General features: G+C 41.3%; 2 protein-coding genes and 1 non-coding gene across 4 annotated transcripts; 1 reads left to right on the top strand and 2 right to left on the bottom strand.

Moving 5' to 3' along the window:
• Positions 1-854: 854 nt before the first annotated feature.
• Positions 855-948, bottom strand: Trnay-gua (transfer RNA tyrosine (anticodon GUA)). Its single transcript has 2 exons — positions 912-948; positions 855-890 (listed from the first exon to the last, which is right to left on the bottom strand). It is a non-coding gene; the product is annotated as a tRNA-Tyr (tRNA).
• A 3,488-nt stretch (positions 949-4,436) lies between these two features.
• On the top strand, positions 4,437-23,152 carry LOC131666775 (cholesterol transporter ABCA5-like). Of its 2 annotated transcripts, XM_058939672.1 has the most exons (24): positions 4,437-4,948; positions 8,915-9,034; positions 12,449-12,622; positions 12,707-12,888; positions 13,051-13,255; positions 13,336-13,411; positions 13,525-13,678; positions 13,756-13,942; positions 14,012-14,155; positions 14,229-14,379; positions 14,566-15,098; positions 15,192-15,541; positions 15,620-16,026; positions 16,179-16,274; positions 16,606-16,872; positions 17,143-17,410; positions 17,604-17,775; positions 17,846-18,182; positions 18,269-18,543; positions 18,621-18,767; positions 18,838-19,220; positions 19,302-19,509; positions 19,582-19,921; positions 19,986-23,152. In XM_058939672.1, exons 1-24 carry the CDS (start codon positions 4,898-4,900, stop codon positions 20,084-20,086), a joined length of 5,328 nt encoding a protein of 1,775 aa, XP_058795655.1. In that variant the 5' UTR covers positions 4,437-4,897; the 3' UTR covers positions 20,087-23,152. The 2 variants fall into 2 exon arrangements, with proteins under 2 accessions (XP_058795655.1, XP_058795656.1); XM_058939673.1 differs by lacking the exon at positions 16,179-16,274.
• LOC131666776 (tubulin polyglutamylase complex subunit 2) lies at positions 9,061-11,675 on the bottom strand. The gene is made up of 3 exons (XM_058939674.1): positions 11,353-11,675; positions 9,894-10,306; positions 9,061-9,538 (listed from the first exon to the last, which is right to left on the bottom strand). The coding sequence occupies exons 1-3, from the start codon at positions 11,594-11,596 to the stop codon at positions 9,263-9,265; spliced, it is 933 nt and encodes a 310-aa protein (XP_058795657.1). The 5' UTR covers positions 11,597-11,675; the 3' UTR covers positions 9,061-9,262.
• Positions 23,153-24,303: the final 1,151 nt, after the last annotated feature.

The raw sequence follows: 24,303 nt of genomic DNA, 5'->3' as shown, positions 1-24,303 counted from the left end.
AGGATGGTTTAGTCGAAAATCATAATATAAATAAGTTCCGTGTACGTCAGAATGTCGGAGAGGAAAGTAAATGTGCGACGATAGGTAAAATCGAAGACAAAATCACTTACGCTCATGACGTGTCTTTTTTATTTTGAAAAATGTATTGCACGCAAGCCGCGTAATATTATATTCATAATTTTTTTAATATTTAATACAGGTATCAATAGCACGATATAAAAGATGCAAAAGGTACGAGCGAGTAATTTTACATGAGAATTTTTTATAACAGCTCTGATCGACTTTCTTTTCAACGTTAAAAATCCTAAATATTGCTGGACTCTATTTGCTTACACAATTTACCTCGACCCCTGTGTAGAATTTCACTTGTGAGCCGGAATATACACTTTTTGAATTCACCTGACACATCGCGCTGTATCGATTTTTTATTAAAAGTCTCTAATGACACTCACTTTGGCGTGCAAGTATAAGCAGGAAAAAATAGAATAGTTTCGTTGCTATGAGAAATAAAAAAGTTTGTGATTGATGTTCCTCATAAAACTTGAACTACTTTGGCATTACAAACTGTAACGTTAGATATGAGTTGAGAGCCTAGACGCTTCCTACTGAAATAATCAATAAAAAAATAATATTTCTTTATTCAAATTTTTATTGAATGTGCTTTATTAATTGTTTTACATATAACAAAAATGCACGTTTTCAATGAATAAAAAATGTTTTCTTGTGCAATGTAAATAATAATTCTTAAAAAGAAATCAATTTGAAAATTTTTTGTTATGAACAATTATTTATTTATAAAATGCAATATTAATTGTTGGCGTGTGCTTCAATTAATGAAATGAGAAAAAAAAATTTCCTTCGAGCCGGATTTGAACCAGCGACCTATGGATTTCCGTCATTTGATCAACCAACTACAGTCCACCGCTCTACCAACTGAGCTATCGAAGGATGCGATTCACGAAAGTTTTTAGGCGTACTTGAATTTCAGAAGCACAACTATAAGCTTTGATTACATATGAAGCTCATATAGACATACGAATGCAGCTACGACAACATAAAGATTAGATACAGGTTATTGAATTGTACACGATTTTAAATGAATAATAAAAAAATAATTTTAATAGACAAATTATGATTGTTTTATGGCGGGAAATAAGCTATTCCATTAAAAGAGCTGAGAGTAATAAAAAGTGGTGTTTTTAATCCACTCTGTAAAGCGTAGATAAAGTTGATATGGAGTGGCAAAATAAAATCATAGTTGAGCACGACTGCCTGAAATGTATAACGATAGAATAACGATTCTAAAAGAAAACATCAAGTGAAATAGATTGGCATTATTGTCAGGGAAAAATTTGCAAAAATACAACTGGATTGTAAGTCATTCCATAGAGAATTAAAATAAATGGAAGTAGCAGTAGCAGCATCGCAAGTAAAGGATCGCCCGATAGCTTCATATTAACGTGCCCGCCACTAGCTGAAATCGAGCAAAAGAGCGAAATAAGGGCTTGGCGCTTGATAAATTGTCAGAACTCACGACTTGACATTATCGCCCATCGGAAGTTGGAGCGCTGACGTGTTCCAAAAGTGAAAGAAAACAGGCCGATGGGGAAGAAAGACAGAAATATACGACAATAGATTATTTCTTTTTTCAGTAATTGAAATCAGATCGACCAAGTACACCTTTTTCGTGAGCGTCGAGGCTTATTGTGGGGAAACCAAAGAGACTGTGGCGTAGCTGCTGTCGAAAGGGAAGAGCGCATGCCTGCTGTTCGACAGCTATTGACGTTGGTTTATTAAGAAGACAAGCTATTGAACTAGTTCACGCGCAACGCGAAGATAGACGAAAGTGTACGTTACGCAGGTTGACCGACTGGAAGAAGGGATTGAGATCAAGCACGAAAGCACTGCGGGTCAAAGAACGCACGATTGAATTAAACGGCTAATTGAATTATGTCAATTTCTTAATAAATGTTGCGATGTAGAGAGAAAGCTCGGGTCGACGAGCGGATTACAAATGGCAAGTAGTTGGCAGAGGAGCAAATATCACTAGCCGACCTGTGAACGTCAATAATTGAGCCCTTGTTCGATTCCCAAATGTACTTGCGAAGGTATATCTCTGTCGTGCAATCAATTTCGCCGCGACCAGTAAACACGCTATCAAATAATAGTGTTCGGTCGGAGCTAAAAGCGTCGGAAATCGTTCACGGTGACGGTCGCTCATCGCGACTGTCTGTATCAAAGCTGTAATGGAATGTTCCGGCTCGTCGGCGCTCGTTGGAAAGAAAGATCGACAAAGCTTGATGATCCGACGAGTTTGTTGAGCGGCGGCGAGCGGCGCCGAGCTGAATTCGAGCCCGAGCGAACGCGACGCCTGGCACAGGTGTTCGCCAACTGTCACATTGTGTATTTTCAGAATTTGTCTCTGGCAAGCGCTTGCTCGATTCACCTCGTGACCATCTTTCGGATGACCCGCTGCAGGCGCTGCTGCTGCTGCTGTTGCTGCTGCTGCTGCTGTTGCACTTATTAGTTGTCTCGTGGCACTGAAGCGCTTAACAAATGATCCAATTGATTGCTTTTCCACGCGCCTCATTGGCCAACTGAATAACGAAAAATCAGACGCTTATGCAAACGACATTCGAGTGACACTCCATTCAAAGCTGATATACTTTCGGTCGAATTGGCAAGAGAATCAAAGGCTTTTCGAGAGACGAAAAAGTCTCTGGCCATTATGTCAATGAAATTGGCGAAAAAGGTATATTATTCTAACTAGAGTAGACTGCATTATTCCGTACACAAACTGCACGCACGGGGCTTCGTCGCATAGCGATGCGGGGGATTACGTGCTGGAAATATATATATATACCAGCTGATGTATGAGCGACGAGTTCAGCAAACTTTTATTGTGCCGTTAGTGTCAATATTTTCACCGAGCAGTGCCACTCCGAAAAGTTGCAATAATAACAGCTTTTCTCCGATATCACTTGTCAATACTTGCGCCTAGCTGCCTATGACTCTACGCCTTTGTCAGCTGCGAGAAGTTTGGCTATTCAATTCGTTTCTACCAGTTAATTCGTTGCTTACACGACGATGGCTTATTCTTGTTACTAGCCACTGAAATAATTAGAGACCATTTGACGAGATTTCAATGGAGAAAAGTTATTGAAAATGTTCGAGCGCTCATGGACGTTAATAATGACTAAACTGCATTTTATAGACTTATAAGATAGAAAATTGCGCTGCTCTTGTAAAAGCACTGCGTAAACAATAGATTTTTCTGTTGAAGCTCATATGCGTTATGAGACAATTATTAAATAATAGTTTTTCGACTGACAACGAGAACACCAGGTCAAATTGCCATTATCCTCGTTTCTATGTTATTATTTAAAGCTAGAAAAGCTTATAATATTTGTTACTTTCGGATCAAATAACATTTGAAAAATGTTACTCGCCGTTTGATCAACAACAAAGTTCTCGAACAAGTTGATTTTCAAAATAAATTTGGCGCCGAGAGCAAATGATTACGGCCGAGCGCGTTCTGATAACGAGATGAACTCTAGTGTTGTCAGCCTAGTTTTCTCAAAAAAAAGAAAAACAATTTGCAGCACTTGAAAGTAATTACTTGTGTTCTCCAACGCGCCGTTTCGCTTCTTCTTAGCCGCAAAACAGAACAAGTTCAAACGAGGTTGCTACTTCTGTGATAACAGACTACTTCGCCGAGTAAAGAGCGTTGATCTAGATTTTTCTTTTATTAATATTAATTTAATTAATATTCATTATTCTACTCACGTTTGTCTATTGTTATCTGTACAAAAGTACTCGACGTTGAATAATATTCATTTTTCAATAATTAAAGCATACATTCGTGAAATTTGTTCGGCGAAAAAAGTGAAAAATTTTAGCAATCCCGAACAATGTTTGCATGAGCTTTTTATAACTTTCCCTGAATCCGAGTATTGTGCGTTCCAGAGTGGAAAAAAAGCTTTTATTAAAATTGGAGATTTTTGTCAAACTAAGTCTAATTTGAAGTTGCAATGCATCGTTTCGGAATCAGTTGCTCAAAAATAATTTGAATGTCAAATGTGCTCACCTCCATCATCCTCCACGCCTTCAGAGGGCAGAAAAGCCAGATTCTACAGTGAAAAAATACGAAAAGGAGGTCAGTTTGACGTAGCAAGAAAGAACTTGTTGAATTGAAACAAACAAGATCGCATTTGCCGATGATTGGAAACCCCATTGAAGCATCATCTTTTGAAAATCCAAGCAAGACATTGGCTGGTGGCAGTCGGCAGTGGCCGAAGGGGGTAGGCTAGGTGGGGATCCGATGATCGCTCATCGTCATTGCCCGCGCGTCGCGGCGCTGCAGCAGAGAAAGGGGCACACGCGCGCTAGTGTAGGTGTGTGTAGTGCGCTGGTGTTGCGAAGGGGAGGGGAAGCGCTCGCGTGGCAGTCTGGCGTCGCTGGTCGACGTACGCGGAACAGCAGCGGCCGAGCAGGGGCAGAGCGCTCTTTGCGCTCTTTGCGCGCTGTCGCGTTCGCTGCATATACATTTGCGTGGTTCTCGCGGACAGAGGAAGCGGCCCGGCGAATCGGTGTCGGAAAAGCGGCGGCAGGTGGCAGGTGGCAGGTGGCAGGCGGCCGGCCGAAGAGGTGTTGTATGTCATTGTCAGTAGAGCTGGTGACAGTCGATAGTGCGAGAGCGAGTGCCGATGCGGAGCGTGCAGCTGCGGCTGCTGCGGCCGCAGCAGCGGATGCACCGCGGGGCAGCAGTGGCGGCGGTGACGGCGGCGGCGGTGACGGCGGCGACGGCGGCCGGCCAGCAGCGACGACCAGCAGCAGCGGCAGCAGGGAGGAGGTGTGGCGGTAACAACCGCGCCACCTCGTGATCGGCCCGGCCTCGATGGAAGTCTTGGCGGACAGGCCTGGTGCTGAGGCTGGCGAGATCACGCAGGTAGCAGCCCTCGAGCCCTTTGCTCCGGCTTCTTGCTCCGCATCGATCGCCTTTGTCGTCGCCTCGCGCTTTTGTTCCCGGAGCGAGCCTGCGAGCTTGCGAGCTTGCGAGCTTGCGAGCTTGCGAGCTTGGATCGATCGGCACCGCGGTGAATCTCTGGTCGGCCGCCAGTGTCGGCCTGCGCGAGCACAGTCCCGAGCCCGCGGTCTCGACGCGGTGGCGACGCTGGTCTCGAGCATTAAAAAGGTCGCGTCGTGGCGAAGGCGTATGCGCGGCCCCCGTCGCGCTCGCTGTTCGCCTTGTCCCTGTACACCTTTCACGTGGCTTGTGCGCGCGCGCAAGCTCGCTCTTTCTCCGAAAGCAGCCCTCTCCCCGCGCTCGCCACACGAAACTCGACGACGGTCGATACTCCCCGAGCACAGCCAGCGGTGCAGACGCGCGCATGCATACCATGCGCACGCACACCAGCAACCGGGCCCACACAACGCTCTCGCTCTTTGCCACTGTCTCTCCGTCTCTCTTCTTTTTCTTTTTGGCTTTCGACTCGATGCGCACTCCTCGTTTTAAGAGATTCCAGAAGGAGGAACAAGGAGAAGGCCGCGAGCGAGCCTCCTCTTTTGTTCCTCTGTCCTTTCGAGGCAAGTTTCCAGTTTCGTTTAAGGGGACGCGGGTGGTCGTGTGTCGCGTGTTTCGGAAGAGAGCTGGAGAGAATGGACGCCTGTCGAATCGACCTCGCCTATTAATATTGATTTTCCTGCTTGTATAGCACACGGCGCGCCATGATAACCTGCGAATCACCTCACTTAGATCAAATTAAGGCTCCTTTCGCTCGTTCGCGTGTTTAACCAACACGGCATCCATTAAACTGAGCTTTACCGATAGAGAAACGTTTTCTTTTTTATCGCGCACATTTCAATGTCGGTAGCGCAGGTTCAGCTACGTCATTCATCTCGTCATTCGTCTTCATGTTTTTCTTCCTTTTGCGAACTTTACTCTACTACTACTAGGCGCGCGCACACCTACACTCTAAACCGTACACACCATAGACGCGGCACATTGATTCGAAACGTAACCTACTGGCGTCGTGCAAATTAATTTTAAACGACGTCGCAAATATTGTTCCATTATGAATCGTTCCTCTTTCGTCCATCAAAATAACATTGATTTAGAGAGCGTGTATACCTATTTTTATTTATTGGTAAGTCAGTGGAAGACACGTACTGTACGTCCGTGAATCAACCGCCTTTTAATCGAGAAGTGTAAGCTTTCATACAGAATACTCAGTCTCGCGACAGGTTACCTTCATCCATAATTTATCCAGCAAACAGTCACGTGGCAGCAACATGTGACGAAGGGTAAGATGCTATTCGACGACCAGGTTTTATTCACATCTAAAATTGGCGCTTTTTATATAAGGCTGACCTTCTTCCCGCAGTTAAATACGGCTTTATTATTATTTTTCCAAATGTCACACAAGACTTTTTCTCGGGCGCGAGTGCGTATACGTCATCTACGAGTCGTATTTATTTAACACGCACGTAACAGATTATACACTCGACGATCAAAGTACGTATTACGACAAATAAGTTAACTCTTTTTCATCAAGCTATGTATATTGGTTTAAGCTTCACGCAGTGGAACCTGCTGGCTGAGAAAAAAAACTACTGACGTGTAATTCAATTATTCGCTTGTATCTCGCGGTTTAATTGAACTGAATTCGACGAAGCTGTAACAAGCTTGTTTCATGATCGGTTGAATAATTTAGCTTACTAATTAGATTTGATTGGCATTCAATAAAGCCTGCACCGAGAATTGCTACCTGGTTGTTTTACATTTCCTTCAGGAGCTCGCACGGAACGATCGGAGAATGGACTATCGATTGTCTCATGCTCGTTTCGTGCCAAGGTTTTCATTTCGACGAAATCAAGTTCAAATAACTAAACGACCAAAAAAATATTTTCCCAGTGTACTAGATTCATAATATATGCTTCGTTTTACGTTCGATTAGTTCATTAATTATGAGTTTCCTGTGTTTAATAAAAGCCAGAACGAACTAGTTGGAAAAGTACCGATGACTATTGCGCACATGGAAAAGTACTACGACAACATTTTGTTGGCTTGAAAAAGAAAAAAATGGAATCATCATATTCAACGTTTTATTACTGCTGCTATAGTTTCATTAAATAAATTAAATAAGTTTTCACATTAATTTTTTTCTTTTTCGGTAATATTAATGTCGCAATTATCAATCGAACGATTATTATCCTGCTTCGTTTGTTCTAATGTACATATATTGTAACTTCAACTTAAATTATAATTATATAAAAGATGAAGTATACGAGCGTGGAATTTAAGCTTACCAACGAATAAGCTCATATCTGCAGATAAATGATTCATAATTAAATTCTGCGTAAAATCACTAATTACAAGATTTACTTGAAAGAAACAACCTATGCCTATGTTAAAGATTATAAACCTACAAACAAGTGTCTCATAAAGTAAATTAAAAAGTTTCTTGGATTCGACCTCTGTGTAAACGCCAAATAAATTCCGTCTATTTTTATTACTTTTTATTTACTTTTATAAATAGCTTTAAACTTATACATGTACGTTCATCATATTTTTATAGTTAAGGGTAGATAAAGTACATTTTATAATTTTAATTTATGTTACTATTTAAATAAATGTACAACGCATACAAATATACTTAATCATTAACATAGGGCGTTCAATGAAAGCTAGACTGGTTTTATAATCATATCTGTAGTGAAAATATTTCAACAGCGTTGGAAATATTTTCACTAAATAGTCAGACGCAAGACGTGAAAATAATTAACGAGTGTAACATTACAAATTTGAAGCTGCCCCCGTACAACTGTATAGCTAACTAAAATATTTTATATTTAGAGAAAATTTGTCGCGTTTTCCATGTAATGATTTTTCTAAAAGAAATGTAGTTGCTGCTTGAAAAGATTAATAGTGATAAATGCTACAGCTTAGATTATAGCAAATCAATTTTGGAGCATCCTATCTAGCGATTTCATCATGAAAAAATTAAAAAATCTGCGATGACTTTGAGCTGTCACTGGTGCTTATTAAGATAAATACATCGGAAAGGAAATATTAGCGCACGTTATAACAAAACCATTATTACCTTAATATCGATAATTTTTAAATAAAGCTTTACTGATGATGTATTTATCATCATAATCCATGAAAGCTTATTTGTAATTTTGTAATTGTAGCACACATTTCAATATGACAGCCTATCAATGACTAAATTGTAAAATTTATTTTAAAATAAGGCTCGTCACATCATCTACGATCTATATTAAGTCACACCGCTATATTCCTTGTATCAGTAGTCGATATTTAATTTTCATGTATGACAAACAATTAATCGGTAAAACTTTGCAAAGAAATTTTCCATGCTTGAGTAACTCTTGTTTGGTTATGATTAGCGCTAATATTTTGTTTTCGACGTAAAACACAATACCGGTGACAGTTAAAAATGATCCTTGAATTATTTTATTTTTTCATGATGCAACTTCTAGATAGAACGCTCCAAAATGGATTAGTTGTCATCTAGGCTGTAACATTTATCAATATTATTGCTTTCAAGTAGCAACTATGTTTAGTTTAGGCAATTCATGAGGGGAAGAGGTAACCAATTTTCCTTTATGCTATATATATTTTAGTTGGCTATTTAGGTGTAGAATTATATGTGGGAACCTTAAGTGTATATTTGACGTAAGCGGTGCGAATTAGATTAGAAAAATAAAAATTAAGAGCACATTTAGCTGCGATTAAAAAGGAGCGACGACTGTGAGTTTTATTAAAACAGAATATTAATTTGCAAGGTACACATAAGAATGAATGAAATAACGAGACATCCGTGGTCGAATATTTAAATATTTTCTGCCGAATGAGCTTGCCTAACATTCGAAAATTGTTTTCTCATTGCAGATATTGACAGAAGCGGCCGAAGGCAGAATGGGTTCCTGCGGGGTGTACTTCTCTCAGTTGCGAGCCATGCTCATTAGAAATCTCCTTCTAAAGAAACGAGAAAAGAGAAAAACAACGGCGGTACGTAAAGATTGATCGATAAAGAAACTATGCTCGTTTTTGGTTGTTGTGCGTTCTTCGCGCTAGTCTAATTAGCAAAAACCCGCTATTAATGATCATCTCGCGAGGAAAACCATTGAATATAGGAGGGGCGAGGATAAGAAAAACGCATTTTTCACGCATTCCATGTATCCGTTGGCAAGCAGTTGTTGTCTTATTTGTGCCAATTGGGCCAAGGATGCCAGAACATCAGTGAGAAGACAATTTTTTCCTAGCGTTGCTGGTTGACGTGGAAGTCGAGGCGGTTGTCGAGGTGGTAGTTGTTTTCTGCTTGCTACTGGTACCGGCACCAGCGCCGCCGCTGCCAGTAGTGTTCGCATAGTGGTGGTCTTTGCCACGAAATACACCAGGATCGATGACGTTGATTGGACCGTCGTTCCACAAGCTGGTATCCGTGGAGACACTTCGAGTGGCGGTCGCTGCTGACGTTGACGGTAGTAGGTGCGGACCGACTAGTAGGTAGACCTGTACAAAAGTGCTTTCGAGCTTTTCTTTTCTTTAAGTTTTTTTCTTAATATACGCTCGTGCAGTATTCAAGATAAATAAATAATAAATAAAAGATGAATGTTGACAGACCGCGATCAAGTAGTGCTCGTCGCATCGATATAAAAAATAAACAACTTGGAATGGCATTATTTCTTTTCGCTCATTTCGTTTCGCTTGGAATCGAGCCACTGTCGGTACATCAACAGAGCCGAGCTATCCATATCATCCAAGCTCGAATATCTCGGCAAGATAGTTATAATTCCATCCAAAAGTTCAATCAATTTCGAAACAGCAATCAGCAATCAAGAGAAACTAACAATTGAAGAAATCCAACCTGTTCAAGCCACGTAGGTAATTGCAGTCCAGCAGCGCAAACTTGCCACATCGGCAGTCCAAGATGCACGAGCATCATGCGGAAATATTTGGAAAAGCTATCTGCCAAATAATGCCATCGATTGGTTGGCGTATTATAGAGCCAAACCGACGGCTCGTCTTGATCGGGTTGTAGTTGGTAAGCCAAAAAAATGCGACAATGTGCGCACTCGGCCAACTCGAAAAGTTTACACCGTGACCCACCAAATGTTGGTTCGACAATCATTGATTTAACTTCGTCGCTGCTTACACTGGTATTACTACTTGTCGACTCGACGGTTTGATCTTTGGCGTTGTTGTTGATTGGTACGCCAACGTGACGTCTAAGTGATACCAGCTCCTTTACTTCCATCCGACCGATTGGAAACTCCTCGCCTGTGTGTCAGATAGATAGTCGCGATAGTCAGGTAGATTTAATTCATCTTAGTTTGAAATATTCTGCTGCATTTCAGTAAGAACAAGAGAGGGTAATTTAAATAATCAATCAAATTAACTTTTACATTTTGAGGTGCACATGCATCTTTTTATGTACTTGATATATATATTGTTCGTAACTTGGCAAGATTGTATTATCGAACGAATAGAAGCTAGATAAAATTAGTTTATAAAGAGCTTTTCAGTTGAGGTTAATTGGAAATTCATAAAGAAAAGCTACAAAGAGACTTGATCTCTTTTCTCGAATTTATGTCGATCGAATTTATTTTGAGAAAGAATATATGGAAGAGAGAGAGAGAGAGAGAGAGAGAGAGAGAGAGAGAGAGAGAGAGAGAGAGAGAGAGAGAGAGAGAGAGAGAGATGGGAAGGGGAGAGAAGGAATTAATATAATTTTTACTTTATATGCGCGCTCACTCAGCTCGTTTCAATAAATAATGACAAAGCGATGTTGCACCTACTGAATGAGTAATACGGAAATACAAGTTGCACCTACTGAATGAATAACGCGGAAAGACGAGATTTTTTCCAAACTGATATTGATAAGACATTGAAAGCTACCTCTGCAAATCGATTTGTTTTTTCAAGGAGCGCAATAGAAAAAAATGTTATTTAGCGATAGTTATATTTGAATGACAGGCCACAATTAAGTTTGGTAAAAGCGAAGAGAAAAGCTAATCAGGAAACCGTTAGCATCGAAATAGCGACTTTGTCCTTTGATTAAATTAATTAACACTTCTCCAGATGATTAATTGTCGCTTTCTCGCTAATGAACAAATGACTTTTGCGTTTTCTACCGTGCCGTCAACGTAAACAAACGACACTCACATAGAACAACAAATTGCCTGTAGTCAATTAATCAGCAAGGAACACCCTGCGATGCTTCCTCTAAGCGAATTAGCTGTACTGCCCGGCTACGATCCAATAAACGATGTTACGGTGCAAAAAAAAAAAACAAAACAAAAAAGCACAAGAGAAGTATTAAAAACCTGATATCTCCAAGCTCCATGTGAGTAAAAATCCATCGGTAGACGCGTAAAAATTTCTCAAATCCTCGGTCAACAGGCAACAATGTTTCTGCTCCCAGGTGGAGAGAGCAGCTCTGTCACAGGCGCCACGACGTTCGAGTTGTACGTTTTTCACGCAAGGATTCGCTTCGAGAAGCTTGGAGACACCGAGCATCAGATTTTCATAGAAGGAATCCTCGCTAACGATGTCGACGAAGAAAGACATGTGAATTTTTAGCCTTACGGCGACAAAAAGGAGACTAGAGCAAATCGAAAAGGCAATGTCGGGTATAGGCCAAGTTTACTCGTGGCGTCATGGCAACGAGCGTAACCCCCCCTAGAGGCGTCACTTGCTCTCGTGCCGAGCTTGCTCTCATCCGTGCAACGGCTTTATGACTTTTTTTTAGATAAGCTTTATTTAGCAGCCTGGCCACTCTAGCACGCCGCTCGTCTTATTGTCGAGAGGAATGCCTTGGCATTAAGTATGGTTTTCACTTGGAGCGCTGATTCGATCTCGTTTATTTCAGCTTATTTATAGTTTTGCTGTTTTTATGACTTTTCTTGGATCACAAGATTGATCGTTTTTCAACTGACGTGATTTCAGGGTAGAGTTAGTTTGTTCAGCTCTTGTTTGGTCGGTTATGTTTGTGCGTATGCAGTAAATAAATTACGAGCTTGACGGCGATGATGTTCAAAGTAACGTTGGCGCTGCATGAAAACGAAAATATACGCGATATTATGAAATTTCTTGACTACTTTGAACGACACAAGCTGTAAAATGAAATTGTACGGCTAGATTGTTATGCATTCGATTGAAAAGATTTTCTATATTTGACCCTTAACCAAGGCAGGAGTAAACGTTTCCCGGTAAAATTTGTTCATAGGTATTTATTTAATAGGAATGCTGCAGGAGATGAGGTTGAATGATAGGTCTCTCGAACAACAATTATAAAAATAGCTGTGACGAGGATATCGATTGAAAAATCAACTTGTTTCGAATGCAAATACAATTTGCTGAATTCATTTATCAAAATACTATAAAATTGAACTATACGAGGATGCATTATTTTAATTTCAGGAGATATTTCTTCCTCTATATACCCTTGGGATATTGATTGTGGTGAAGGTTTTTATACCGAATCCTAACTACCCCGCGATTACGACTCAGAAGCGGGAAATGAGCATTTTCAAGTGGTTTAATAGTTATAACAACAATACTATTGCCGTTGTGCCCAATTCAACGGAAACTCTCGTAAGTATATAACTGGACAGCTGCGTAAGCCTGGGCTTTTTCATTAAGAAAAGAGAAAAACATTGAAACCGAGCTTGCTCGCAGGCTTTTCTAAACTCTATGAACGTGTTGTGGTCATCTATGTGGAAATATCGTGGCAAGTTTCCCCTAAATTTCGTTGTCTACGATACTAAGGACGATTTACAAGCCGCTTATTGGAAGGATCCCTACAATGTACCACTAGCAGTCATTTTCGAGGATCCTCAGCCAATTTCTCGTCGTTTACTGTGAGTATAGATAACTTGTGCCTCTATACTTCCCACGCAGCAATACGTAAACAAATGAATATTCGGCTCGTTTTGTCATTCTTTGTGAAAACATGCAAATCGCGTTCTGTCACGGCGAGTGGTTGTGTTTGGTCAATGACATCGGCGATGAAATTGTTACAGGTATGAAATACGGACGAATCCTTGGTACGTAACGCCACCGAGGCCGACCGAGCTGTTCTCGTCCTCGGTGACCTGTCGGAAGAACACCAGTCACTGGATGGGTGGTATTCTGTCCTTTGATACCGGCGCCACATGCCCAGTCAATAATTATATTTTATCCGGCTTCATGGCCTTGCAAATAGTTATAGACACTACCAAAACTCGAGTAATCTAACTGACTTATCTGTAAAGAAAAAACGAAAGATCTGAATGTGCACTGAATACTATCGTTATTGATATTTGCAGTTGGATACAGGCAACAGCAACATCCGAGTACCGAATGTCCAGCTGGAAATGTTTCCAAAGGAAGCGTATACAGCAGGTAAATTATTCCGACGTATTTGTGCGCTTCTCTTTTTCGAGAAGGTGTGCGCTTCACTTTATCGAATCCTATTTATAATAGATCGTCTCCGCGATATCGGTTTCCTTTCACAGATTGGATGCTCGCTTTTCGCGTCGTGATTCCTCTGTACATGGTGCTAGCACTCTCGCAATTCATTACATATCTACTGATACTTATCGTCGGCGAGAAAGAAAATAAAATCAAAGAGGGCATGAAGATTATGGGCCTCAAAGATTCAGTATTTTGGTAATGGCATTTGTTTTTGGCGAATCCCGAGGAAATGGGAAATTGATAGGCTTATCGAGGTCGCTTATTGCTTACAGGTTATCGTGGTTTATCCTTTATGCTATTTTCGTTCTGCTGCTCTCGGCAGTTGCAGTCGTGTTGCTGTTCACTTTGCAAATGTTCCAGCACACGGACTTCCTGCCGATATTCCTACTGGTCGTGCTCTACAGCTTCTCCGTCATCATGTTCGGTTTTATGATTACGCCGTTCTTCGATAAGTCACGAGTAAGTGGAAGCTATTCCTCGCCAACTTTCTGATACGAACAAATTTCACGTCTGTGTTTTTTGTTGCAGACTGCCGGAGTTCTTGGTAACTTTGCAGTGACGATACTTAGCCTAATGTACTTTATCCAAGTGTTCGTCGACGACTCGACCTCGATATCTTTCTGGGTTGTGTCGTTGATTAGCCCCACGGGAGTTGCCTTGGCAATGGACAAGGTACGTTTCGATCAATAGTTGGCTTGAGCTCACAGACAGCATCGACTCTATGGGAACTATTTGGTGTTTGCAGGCACTCGTGTTGGACCTGCAAGGCGAAGGGGTAAATTTTGACAATCTTTGGTCGGGTCCGGGAATGCCATTTGGTGGTAGCCTCGTCATGATGTCCTTGGATATCATTTTATATGGAATGCTTGCCTATTACCTCGACTCCGTTATTCCCAGTAAGCTTACTCTGTCGATTTCAACAAATCTTTTCCTTCTTATCAATCTGTAAATCGAAGGTTGAGAACTTACCTAAACTGTAGTGAGAAGACAAAAGTTGAGACATTTTCTAAACTTGTATTCGTGCAATTTGTCTTCTTTATACAAGAGGCAATACAAGGTTTTCTAAAAAGAAACATTTACAGGTGAATACGGTGTGAAACGACCGCCATGGTTTTGCTTTGCATGTAATTTCTGGTGTCGCAAGACTAAAACGCCACGAGCACCTCAGACAGTGAACGGCGAATCGAATAGTTTCATCCCCGGTGAGGAAGCGAACCGCGACGTGGAGCCAGTGGTGCGCGAAATGAAAGGTCGCGAGGCGATTCGGATCGTCGACCTCTACAAATCGTACACCAAGTGTCGACGTGCCGAAGTAAAAGCCGTGAACGGCATAAATTTAACCATTTACGAGGGCCAGATAACCGCGATTCTCGGTCACAACGGCGCTGGCAAGACAACGCTCTTCAACATTCTCACGGGACTGACTTCGCCGTCTTCCGGTACTGCACTGATATTTGGCTACGACGTGAGGGACTCCAACGACATGCATATGGTTCGTAGCATGACCGGTGTGTGCCCGCAGCACGACATTCTTTTCGATTTGCTGACGCCTCGCGAGCATCTCGAGTTCTTCGCTGCGGTGCGCGGCATTCCGAGGAAACAGATCGGTCACGAGGTAAGTCCGAATGACCCTTACGGATACTTGGGTCTTAAATTCGACAAGACAACACGTGCTACGCGTCTTTTACGTTATTTACTTCTTACGTAGGTTAAGAAGACCTTGAAAGACATAGACCTAATGGATAAAGCCGACACCTTCGCCAAGTATCTCAGCGGCGGTCAGAAGAGAAAACTATCGGTCGGAATCGCCATCATCGGCGATCCCAAAATCATCATTCTCGACGAGCCGACGGCGGGTGTCGATCCGTACTCGCGTCGGCAGTTGTGGTCATTCCTTCAGTCGCGTCGTCACGGCAAAGTTATATTGCTGACGACTCACTTCATGGACGAAGCTGATATTCTCGCCGACAGGAAAGCTGTAATTAGTAAGGGCAAGCTGCGCTGCTGCGGTAGTTCGTTGTTCCTTAAAAATAAATTTGGAATCGGATACCATCTCACGTGAGTTCTTTTTGTCGTACGCAAACGCAAGCACGTAGTTGAGCATTAAGCTCATTTAGCGTGTGCTCTGTTTTTCAGGATGGTATTGGAGGGTAACTCGCGTGAAAGCGCAATTGCCCGGCTGGTATTGTCGCACGTGGCGAAAGCTGAAAAGGCGCGACGTCACGGTCGTGAACTGAGCTTCATTCTACCGCACAACTCGGTGGATAATTTCGCACCACTGTTCTCGGCGATCGAGCACGAAATCAAGAGCAAAGCACTCCGTTTGGGCATCAGCAGTTACGGTGTGTCGATGACCACTCTGGAAGAAGTGTTCTTACACCTGGAAAAGGACGAGGAGACCGACTGCACGATGGATAATCTTTCGAAAAAGATGGTGAGAAATCGTGCACTCAGTCGTTCCTTGTCTCTCCAGTCAAAGAGCACGTCTTACCAGAGTCTACAGAACGAGGGTGCTCTCATACAGAATGACTCTCAGCTGAAAGGTAAGCCAAGTTTGACAAAGACCAAGTTGTTTGATTTGTCAATCGCTCTTTTTTCGGCAAAGTGGCTATTGATAAACGACAAAGGGAAAAGAAACCTAATGTAGATTGATTCTGCAGTATTTATATGTGAGTTTCTTATTCAATTTTTCGAGTTAAAATGCCACCAACGATTCAGAGCGAGCGAGAAAAGACTCTGTCAAGAATGAGGCTTGAGTTTGGTAGCATTTTCACTCCAAAAAATTTAAAAGGTACCCCTTTAAAATGATCTATAACGCACACTCAAGCTGTCAGTCATGCAGTATCTCTCATGCATTGTTATGTGTGCCGTGTCGATTTATGTATCCATGGTCGCCAGCGACAAATCTTATAAATAAGTATATGCTAAGCATGTAAATAAACACTAAAAATCAGTAGCGTGAAATAGTATCATGTAGAGCTAAAGAGAAGACAAACGATAAAATAACCTTCATTTTCAAGTCGTGCTCTGTCTCGCCTCATCTCGCTTTGTCTGCACGCAATTAGCCACGAGCACATCCTTCGCCAATTGACTATTTCGTCGTTGTGCTACTCTATACACAGATATAAGCGAGCTGCCCGAGAGTGGCTCGCAGCAGGACAAGAGTCCAGCGATACTTGGTCTCGGCTTGGACCCCATCAACATCAGGCCTAAGGCAATGCAAGCTTTCTACGCCATGCTACGCATTAGGGTCTTGCGACTCTTCAGGAGCATACAGCTGCTGTACTTTACGATCGTTGCACCGCTCGCCCTTGTCGCTCTCGGCCTCTATCTCAAAAGTATACAGACCGTCGACATCAAGGTGCAGAGCTTGGAACTCAATAAAAACGGTAAATGCAGTCCCTTTTCACAAAAGCAAGTGCTTTTCTTGTCTCCAGTTGTTCCGAATTAAATGCATAGGCCAACACAACTCTTTGCTGAACAGCCAGCATTCATCGCAGGTTTTCATTTCACGTCGAACTTGCCCCCGAAAGAACAATAAACCTTGGTTAAGCGTCATTACATTGATCGAACAGCGGAAACTTCATTTTCGACTATTAAATTTAACATTAAACTTAGTAGCAGACCTATCGGTAAATTAATCACGTGAAATTCTGCAGATACTTACGGAAACGACACGAAGATTCTGTACGTCAACAGCTCGGGTCAAGATATGACGGAACTGACGAACAGCCTGAACCAAGTGATTGGCTATACGCACGAATACGACGGGACCTTCGGCGACTTGTTGGATCGGGCACCTCATATGGCCATACTCAACGTCACAGGCTATAATGTGACGAAGATTAATGTCACGGTCATATACAATGATACCATGCAACATTCATTGCCGCTGGTCTTGAATGTCTTTACCAACGCATTTCGCAAGTAAGAATTTCTCATGAATTTTTAATTGGGATGCACGGGTTAATCGACTTGGACGAGAATGTAACTGATGTGGCTCGAAGGCCTAATTATTTTTGAACGATAACTCGTGAAAAAAAGCTTTCGAATGAGACGTGAAAAATAGGGAAAATATCGATGATTTTATGCCCTTAAAAATCGATTGCAAAACTTTCAGAACCCTCGCTATCGACCAGACAGAGCCGATAAGAGTGAAGACGCATCCGTTCCAGCAAACATCTCAGCCCCAAGAGTTTAATATTGGAATAGCCAGCACTGCACTGTTCATCGGAATGGATCTGGTCCTTGTGCCCATAACTCTTGCCGTCGACATGGTCTATGATCGCGAGGTATACGCTGTCCCGTCATACGAAATATTTCAAGCCGAAAATCAATCTCACGCGAGAATTTCATCCGTAGATCAGAGCGAAGAATCAGCTGCGAGTGAACGGCCTGTCCTTCACCGCGTATTTTCTCTCGTACTTTGTCGTGCTGATCGGCTTGATGGCTTTCATCTGCCTCTGCATTCTCGGCATAATTTTCCTATTCGACGTGCCATCGTTGCAAGAAACGCCAGCTCTCCTAACTCTTGGCGGACTCATTATGCTTTACTGCCCATCTTCCATTTTTTTCTCCTCCTGTCTTGCCTACATGTTCGACAAAATGGACTCGGCACAGAGCTTCCTGCCGAACATTGCTACCTTCTTCGGACTCCTACCGTTTTGCTTCGTCATGGTTCTCGATATGTTGAGCGTTGGTAGGTATCAACTCGTTCGTGCTTTTCCATCCACTCAAATCCACTTGTCGACGTCATAATAATCTGGAACTCATCGGTGAATCTAGGTGAAATGGCCGCATTCACGATGCACGTTATATTCTCACTGTCCAACACATTGTACGTGCCGTACGCGGCGCTTTATTACGTCGATCGGGTGCACCTAATGTGCTCGATCAATGCGGCCTGCCATCATCTAAGCATATACGATTACCTGACCAGTGAAATCATTGTCATGGTCGTTGGCGTGATACTACACTGTCCCCTTTGGTTCTTGGTATTGCTCATACTAGACACAAAGAAGAACGGTGGCAACGTTAGAGATCTCATCAAGAATTTCACTGTAAGTTAGATTTTGCATCAATGGAAAACTTTACTACACGAGGACTTGACTTTTCGACCGACTTTCTGTTTTCACAGCGCAATGGATCATCGAGCAACGAAGAAGTCGTTGAAAATTCCGACGTAGGCGAGCACGAAGACACCGATGTAAAGAACGAAAGACAAAAGGTGTTCAATATCATGAACTCGTCGACCGTGCAAGAGTCACCAGTCGTGGTAGTGCAAGTAAGTCGACGAGTAACTCTCAGCTTCAGAGACATAGCCAACGACATTAAAATTGCTCTCTCCATGCTAGAATCTCCGGAAAGAGTACCGTCAACAAGAGGCGACGGGCTGCAGCTGCTGCTCGAAACGCGAGGAGGAGCAACAGCCACAGCCAACGAAAAAAGTAGCCGTGCGTAATCTTTCTCTGTCGGTAGAGGCAGGTGAAGTTTTGGGCCTGTTGGGTCACAATGGTGCAGGCAAAACAACCACCATGAAGATCATTATAGCCGAGGAAGCGCCGACGCGCGGTCGAGTACAAATTGGCGGTCAGACCATTCATTCGCATGTGTCCGAAGCTTTCCGTAAGATGGGCTACTGCCCTCAGCACGACGCTCAATGGAAGAACGTCACTGTCAGGGAGCACCTTGAGTGCTATGCTGCTATACGCGGTGTGCCTCAGTCCGATGTCGATAGGTCGGTACACGCGATCCGTCTTCTGCACGTAATACATCGATTTATGACCATGCAAGCTAACGATGTATCGATGTGTCTCAGGATCATCGACATGTATCTCACTGGTCTACAAATTCACGAGCACGCCGACAAGCGAACTCAAGAATGTTCCGGTGGAACGAGAAGAAAATTGAGCTTCGCTATGGCCATGATTGGTGGACCCAAAGTCGTCCTCATGGATGAGCCCAGCACGGGTATGGATCCTCGCTCGAAAAGGTTCCTCTGGGACACGATCCTCGCCAGTTTCCAGGTAAGCGAATTGCATCGTCAGTCATCCGCCAGCCCGCGACAATCAACTTACAAAATGGAATCGCATGGGCAGGGTGGTCGGGGAGCGATCCTGACTACGCACTCGATGGAGGAAGCGGACGCGCTTTGCTCGCGCGTCGGCATCATGGTGAAGGGTGAGCTTCGCTGCATCGGCTCGACCCAGCATCTGAAGAATCTCTACGGGGCTGGCTACACGCTGGAGATGAAGCTCCGCGGTGGCGACAGTACGCCGACGACGCCGTCGGGTAATCGAGTCAGCTGCCTCAAAGACTTCGTCACGTGTATGTTCCCGGACGCTAAACTCGAGGAAAGCTTCGCCGATAGACTTGTGTTTAGCGTACCTCAACACTCGGTGCAATCTCTGGCTGAATGCTTCGTTCAGCTTGAGAAAGGTACACGGAGTCATTCGCGACAGTTGCGCAACGATCCTCAACGCTTTTATTTTTTATTTTTCAGCCAAAATCGATCTGGATATCGAGGAGTACAGTTTCAGTCAGACCACGCTGGAGCAAGTGTTCCTCAAGTTCTCGCACGCAGAGACCGATGCGGGTGAATGAGGGTTGTGGAGATGCAACGCCGAGGCTCAGCCTTATGAGTCCACGGTGTTGTGATTTAGTGGCAATACCAGCAACATTGGCGAGTAAGCTTCAAATCCTCGCAGAACAAAAACACCATATACACTGACACTTCACTCTCAACTTTGTATTTTTTTCGAGTCGTCAATCGATTATTATACGTAGCTGTATTCGTACATTTCTTTTTTCTACATCATTGCAACGTACTTATACAATAATCCAGTCTTTTGTTATTCCGTTCTGCTTTTTTTCGAGAAAAATGCAAATAACGGTATACATTGAAATGCGTTCACGTTGGTGAAATACCTCATGAGTTGTAATTCTGCATGGTTAATGTGTTTCTTGTAAAGAGTAGACGAAGCTGATTGTTGTATTTTGAGTCCTGTGTAATACGTCGGCGATGTAAATCATTGCGAAAAACGTCGCGAAGTTCTTGTCGTCTTGCTTCGTGGCTTTTCACTTACAATTAGTATAAATGTACTCATTAACGATCATACGCGGCTTCGTCATTGATAATTCCAAAGGATTGATTGAAAAGTGGTTTGAAATTAGATCACGAAAAAATGAAAGAAAAAAACTTTGCATGTAAATAAACTTTGTTATCGCGTTGATCCTTAAGATTCAACGTTCTTCGATAATCATATATTTATATATATATATACTCATTAAGATGATGACTCGTAACGTGGTTAACTAGATTTTTCATTTTTTTAGACACAACAAAAAATGACATCGTTTGATAATAAAAAAAACAACAAAATAAAGCAAAGGCAAAATCTCAATTAAATACATTTCAAAAGTCGAACTATAATCAATTCAACAAATGTTTCAACAAAAGATATCAATGAAGAAATTGTTTGCATGTTTAAACATGGATAGAGAATGTGAGTGATTCACTTACATTACATATTTCTAAAGTGCAATATACATATTTGCATCGACGACAATGGAAGATTTACACAAGAGAGTAATCAACAAAAACAAAGTAACAATACAATTATAATAGTGCAATTATTCCACTACTTCCTCATACTTTTTTCGTACAAAAGTATAGACACCAGTAAATAATGACATTCAGACTTTTTCCCGCAGATTAGCTCGGGCATACACTATCAATGAACAAAAAAACAAACGCGCTTTTAAGAATTTTTAACTAACGTAAGAAATATATGACAGCTTTTATGACAAAATTCAATATTATTTTATTATTAAGATTAAGTTTGTAGAACTTAAGTTTTTATGTACATATTTGTATACAATTCTTACAAATAAGAGGAAATTGCTCTTCTGTAGGCTGGTGATTAGTATCAATTGACCATCAGAATATTGTAAAATAATATAAAAAAATAAGTATATATGAACTTTTAAACGCGGATATAAGCGACTTTCATTTTTATTTTGCCCGAAGATATTCAAAGTCAAAAGTCTGAAACGGGAAAAAAACCTTACTCGAAAATAAACACAGTGACTATCTATGTCAGTACAGTGCGTTTTCCCGTCAAAACTTTTGTTAACTTGTTTCACGGCTAGTATAACAAACAAATAATTCTAGCTGACCGATATATTTACATACTGACGTGAAAGACACAAAAATAAAAGGATTTATATTGAAAAAATATAAAAAGAAAATCACTAAAGAACAAAGAAAACAAAAAACAATTTTGGTCGCACTGTGAGCGTCTCGATCAATTGCAATGATACACTGGATTATTAGACTTCTTAGTGATTCACAATGAAGTAAGCTTGCACGAGATGCACTTCAGTCAGCAGCCTACACCGAAGATTAATATACAAGCTTCTAACCGAAGATTTATGTATCGGTGAAACGATAAAAACTCTAATGAGTGAACAATGTTTTTACGCTCTTTTCTCACCCACGTTACAAAACAGTGCAACTTGGCGGAAATGCAAAAATAATTGATTGGCACTTACGGGTTTATAATATTCAATGCAATCATAAACAAGTAGAAAAAAACTCAATTTCGTTAATTGTAGTTCGCGCAAGTGCTAGTCAGGTACTCGCAAGCATTTGCTTACATATGTGCACGAGAAAGCGGCAATCGAAACGGCGTTCTAAACAAAGATTCCGAGTAAGAGAGTGCGAGAGAGAAGGAGAGAGAGAGAGAGAGAGGGGGGGGGAGAGAGAGGGAGTACCGAGATATGCATTTTTGACTGAACAAAATAGTTTGTAGACGATGATAAAAAAATAGCTAGAAAAAATTTCAAATTTTGTCACAATTACAAGTCAAACGTGTTTTTTTGCAAATGTTTATGTGTGTGTGTGTATATATACATATATATATACATATATATATATATATAATAAATGATGTTAGATAATAATAATTAAGGAGTCATGTTGAAAACCTGTGTGATGTGAAATAAAATCAGCAGCAAAGAAATAGGAAGAATTGTAAACAACTGTAAGATGTAATGTCGGTGTGGCGGTGTAAGTGAAAAGCAAAAACCAAAAAACGAAACAAAGAGCAAAAAAATAATTTAGTCAATTATTATCAAATCACATGAGATAATTTTAGCGGAAGGATTGTTATGTATGTACGGTTGACTCGTTTATTTATTATTCTACGACGTCACGTAGTCTGTAAGCTTCTTATACGGATCTCAGTTTTTCCCCCTTTTTGTCGCTTTATAAGCAGATAAGTGTGATGGATATTATATCCCCATACTGCTTAATAATCAAGCTTGTCGAGTTTTGTAATTTCTTGGTTTTTTTGTATCGACAAAAAAAGCAACTACTTATGAATATATTTTTACTGCACTATAACGGGCACGTGATGAAAAAATCCACGAGGTATCATCAGCTTTAATAATGCGAACGAAAACTCGAGCAGGAATATAAATTGCAGAGCTATAACTGCAGTTCATACTCGGTTTCATTTTTTATTACAAACTATTAAATGAATAAAAATAACAACAACTTGGAATCATGATATCATCTCAGGCCAGTACGTATTTGTTAATGCGAATTGTATGTAAAATCAGTTGTTTAAAGAAACATGCTTTTTCACTAATAAAATTTATCGGAAACCGAAAGATGTGGCAGTTTCTTTGCTTTATTATGCCCACACCTTTGTCTACATTTCAGATATGAATTTATTCAGAAAAATAAAAAATATATTTTTGATTCAAGAGTCAACTAATATTAACTAATGTAATGAAGATTTCTTGCATACCTACTTCTGGAATAGACCACAAGTTCTCTGTATTTTCTATGGCTGCAAAGAAATCCTAATGGTTATATATAATATATTTCAAGTGATGAATATATACGTGGTAATGTATGCGTTTGTAAACAGTTTGACCTTAAAAATATTCTGAAGGAATGTATTCATGTTTGTTTAAAAATTGTTGTAATCGTTTGCTTTGAAATGGTCAGAAAACAAGAAAGCAATAACAATTAGCTAGTTAAAAAATACATTTGATTAAATGGAAAGTACGTTTCCTACTTCAATATTTTAAAGCACACTGTCTCAAAAAATGAAGATCTAAGTTAAATCATACTTTATCAATAATATTAGAAAACGTTGATATCAACCGAAATCGGCACAGATTGCTTGCAAAATAGCTCATTAAAGAATAAACCGACAGAGTTGAAAATCAGTAGAAGCACTCAGAATTAAGTCAGCCGTCCCGCTAGCAGATGAATTAAGAATGTCGCTTGGAGAAACAAATCAAGGGTAGTACTTATCACTGTCTCGACTCAATATCTACTAATTGTAAGTATCAGTATACAATGATTATCGGATTGCCGCCAAACATCCGTTCGAATGTTTCTTCTCTGGCGTTCGGCGTTGAGCGTTGAGCGTTTGAAGGCTTTCCGCACGAAGTTGTTTGTCCGTGATGTCCTATCGAGGCTTGCTTGGTAGTGCAGGGTAGAGCGGTTGGTTTACTTTCGAAATTTTCATGAGACACAGATAGCATTGTCCAAGTCTGTGTGTGTACACTTGTATAAAGTGGCAGTGAAGCTCCGCATCTGCTCCGCATGTGCTCCGCAGCTGCTCCCCCACGCGCACGCAATTCTATATCTTGGAAGCATCTCACGCGGAGTATAAAACTTTAAAATAAAGCCGCGCAAGGGGCCGTTAATGCTACAGAGCTAAAAAATACGAGACTTGGTAAGCGTATAATGGGCTGCCTCCATAAGTCACGCAGTCGTGAAGGCATAAAACGAAAGAGAA

This window comes from Phymastichus coffea, unplaced genomic scaffold (assembly GCF_024137745.1).
Source record: "Phymastichus coffea isolate CEN01 unplaced genomic scaffold, Cenicafe_Pcof_1.1 PCOF00061, whole genome shotgun sequence".
NCBI classification, from domain to species: domain Eukaryota; kingdom Metazoa; phylum Arthropoda; class Insecta; order Hymenoptera; family Eulophidae; genus Phymastichus; species Phymastichus coffea.
Note: the sequence above shows the minus strand (reverse complement) of the source record. Positions and strands in the feature narration are given on the sequence as shown.

Coding starts and splice junctions, on each gene's coding strand:
- LOC131666776 (XM_058939674.1), bottom strand. CDS start 11,596: ATGTCTTTCTTCGTCGACATCGTTAGCGAGGATTCCTTCTATGAAAAT. Junction 10,307..11,352: donor ATGGAGCTTGGAGATATCAG/GTTTTTAATACT, acceptor TCTGACACACAG/GCGAGGAGTTTCCAATCGGT. Junction 9,539..9,893: donor TACCTACGTGGCTTGAACAG/GTTGGATTTCTT, acceptor ACTTTTGTACAG/GTCTACCTACTAGTCGGTCC.
- LOC131666775 (XM_058939672.1), top strand. CDS start 4,898: ATGGAAGTCTTGGCGGACAGGCCTGGTGCTGAGGCTGGCGAGATCACG. Junction 18,183..18,268: donor TCTCGATATGTTGAGCGTTG/GTAGGTATCAAC, acceptor CGGTGAATCTAG/GTGAAATGGCCGCATTCACG. Junction 18,544..18,620: donor ATCTCATCAAGAATTTCACT/GTAAGTTAGATT, acceptor CTGTTTTCACAG/CGCAATGGATCATCGAGCAA.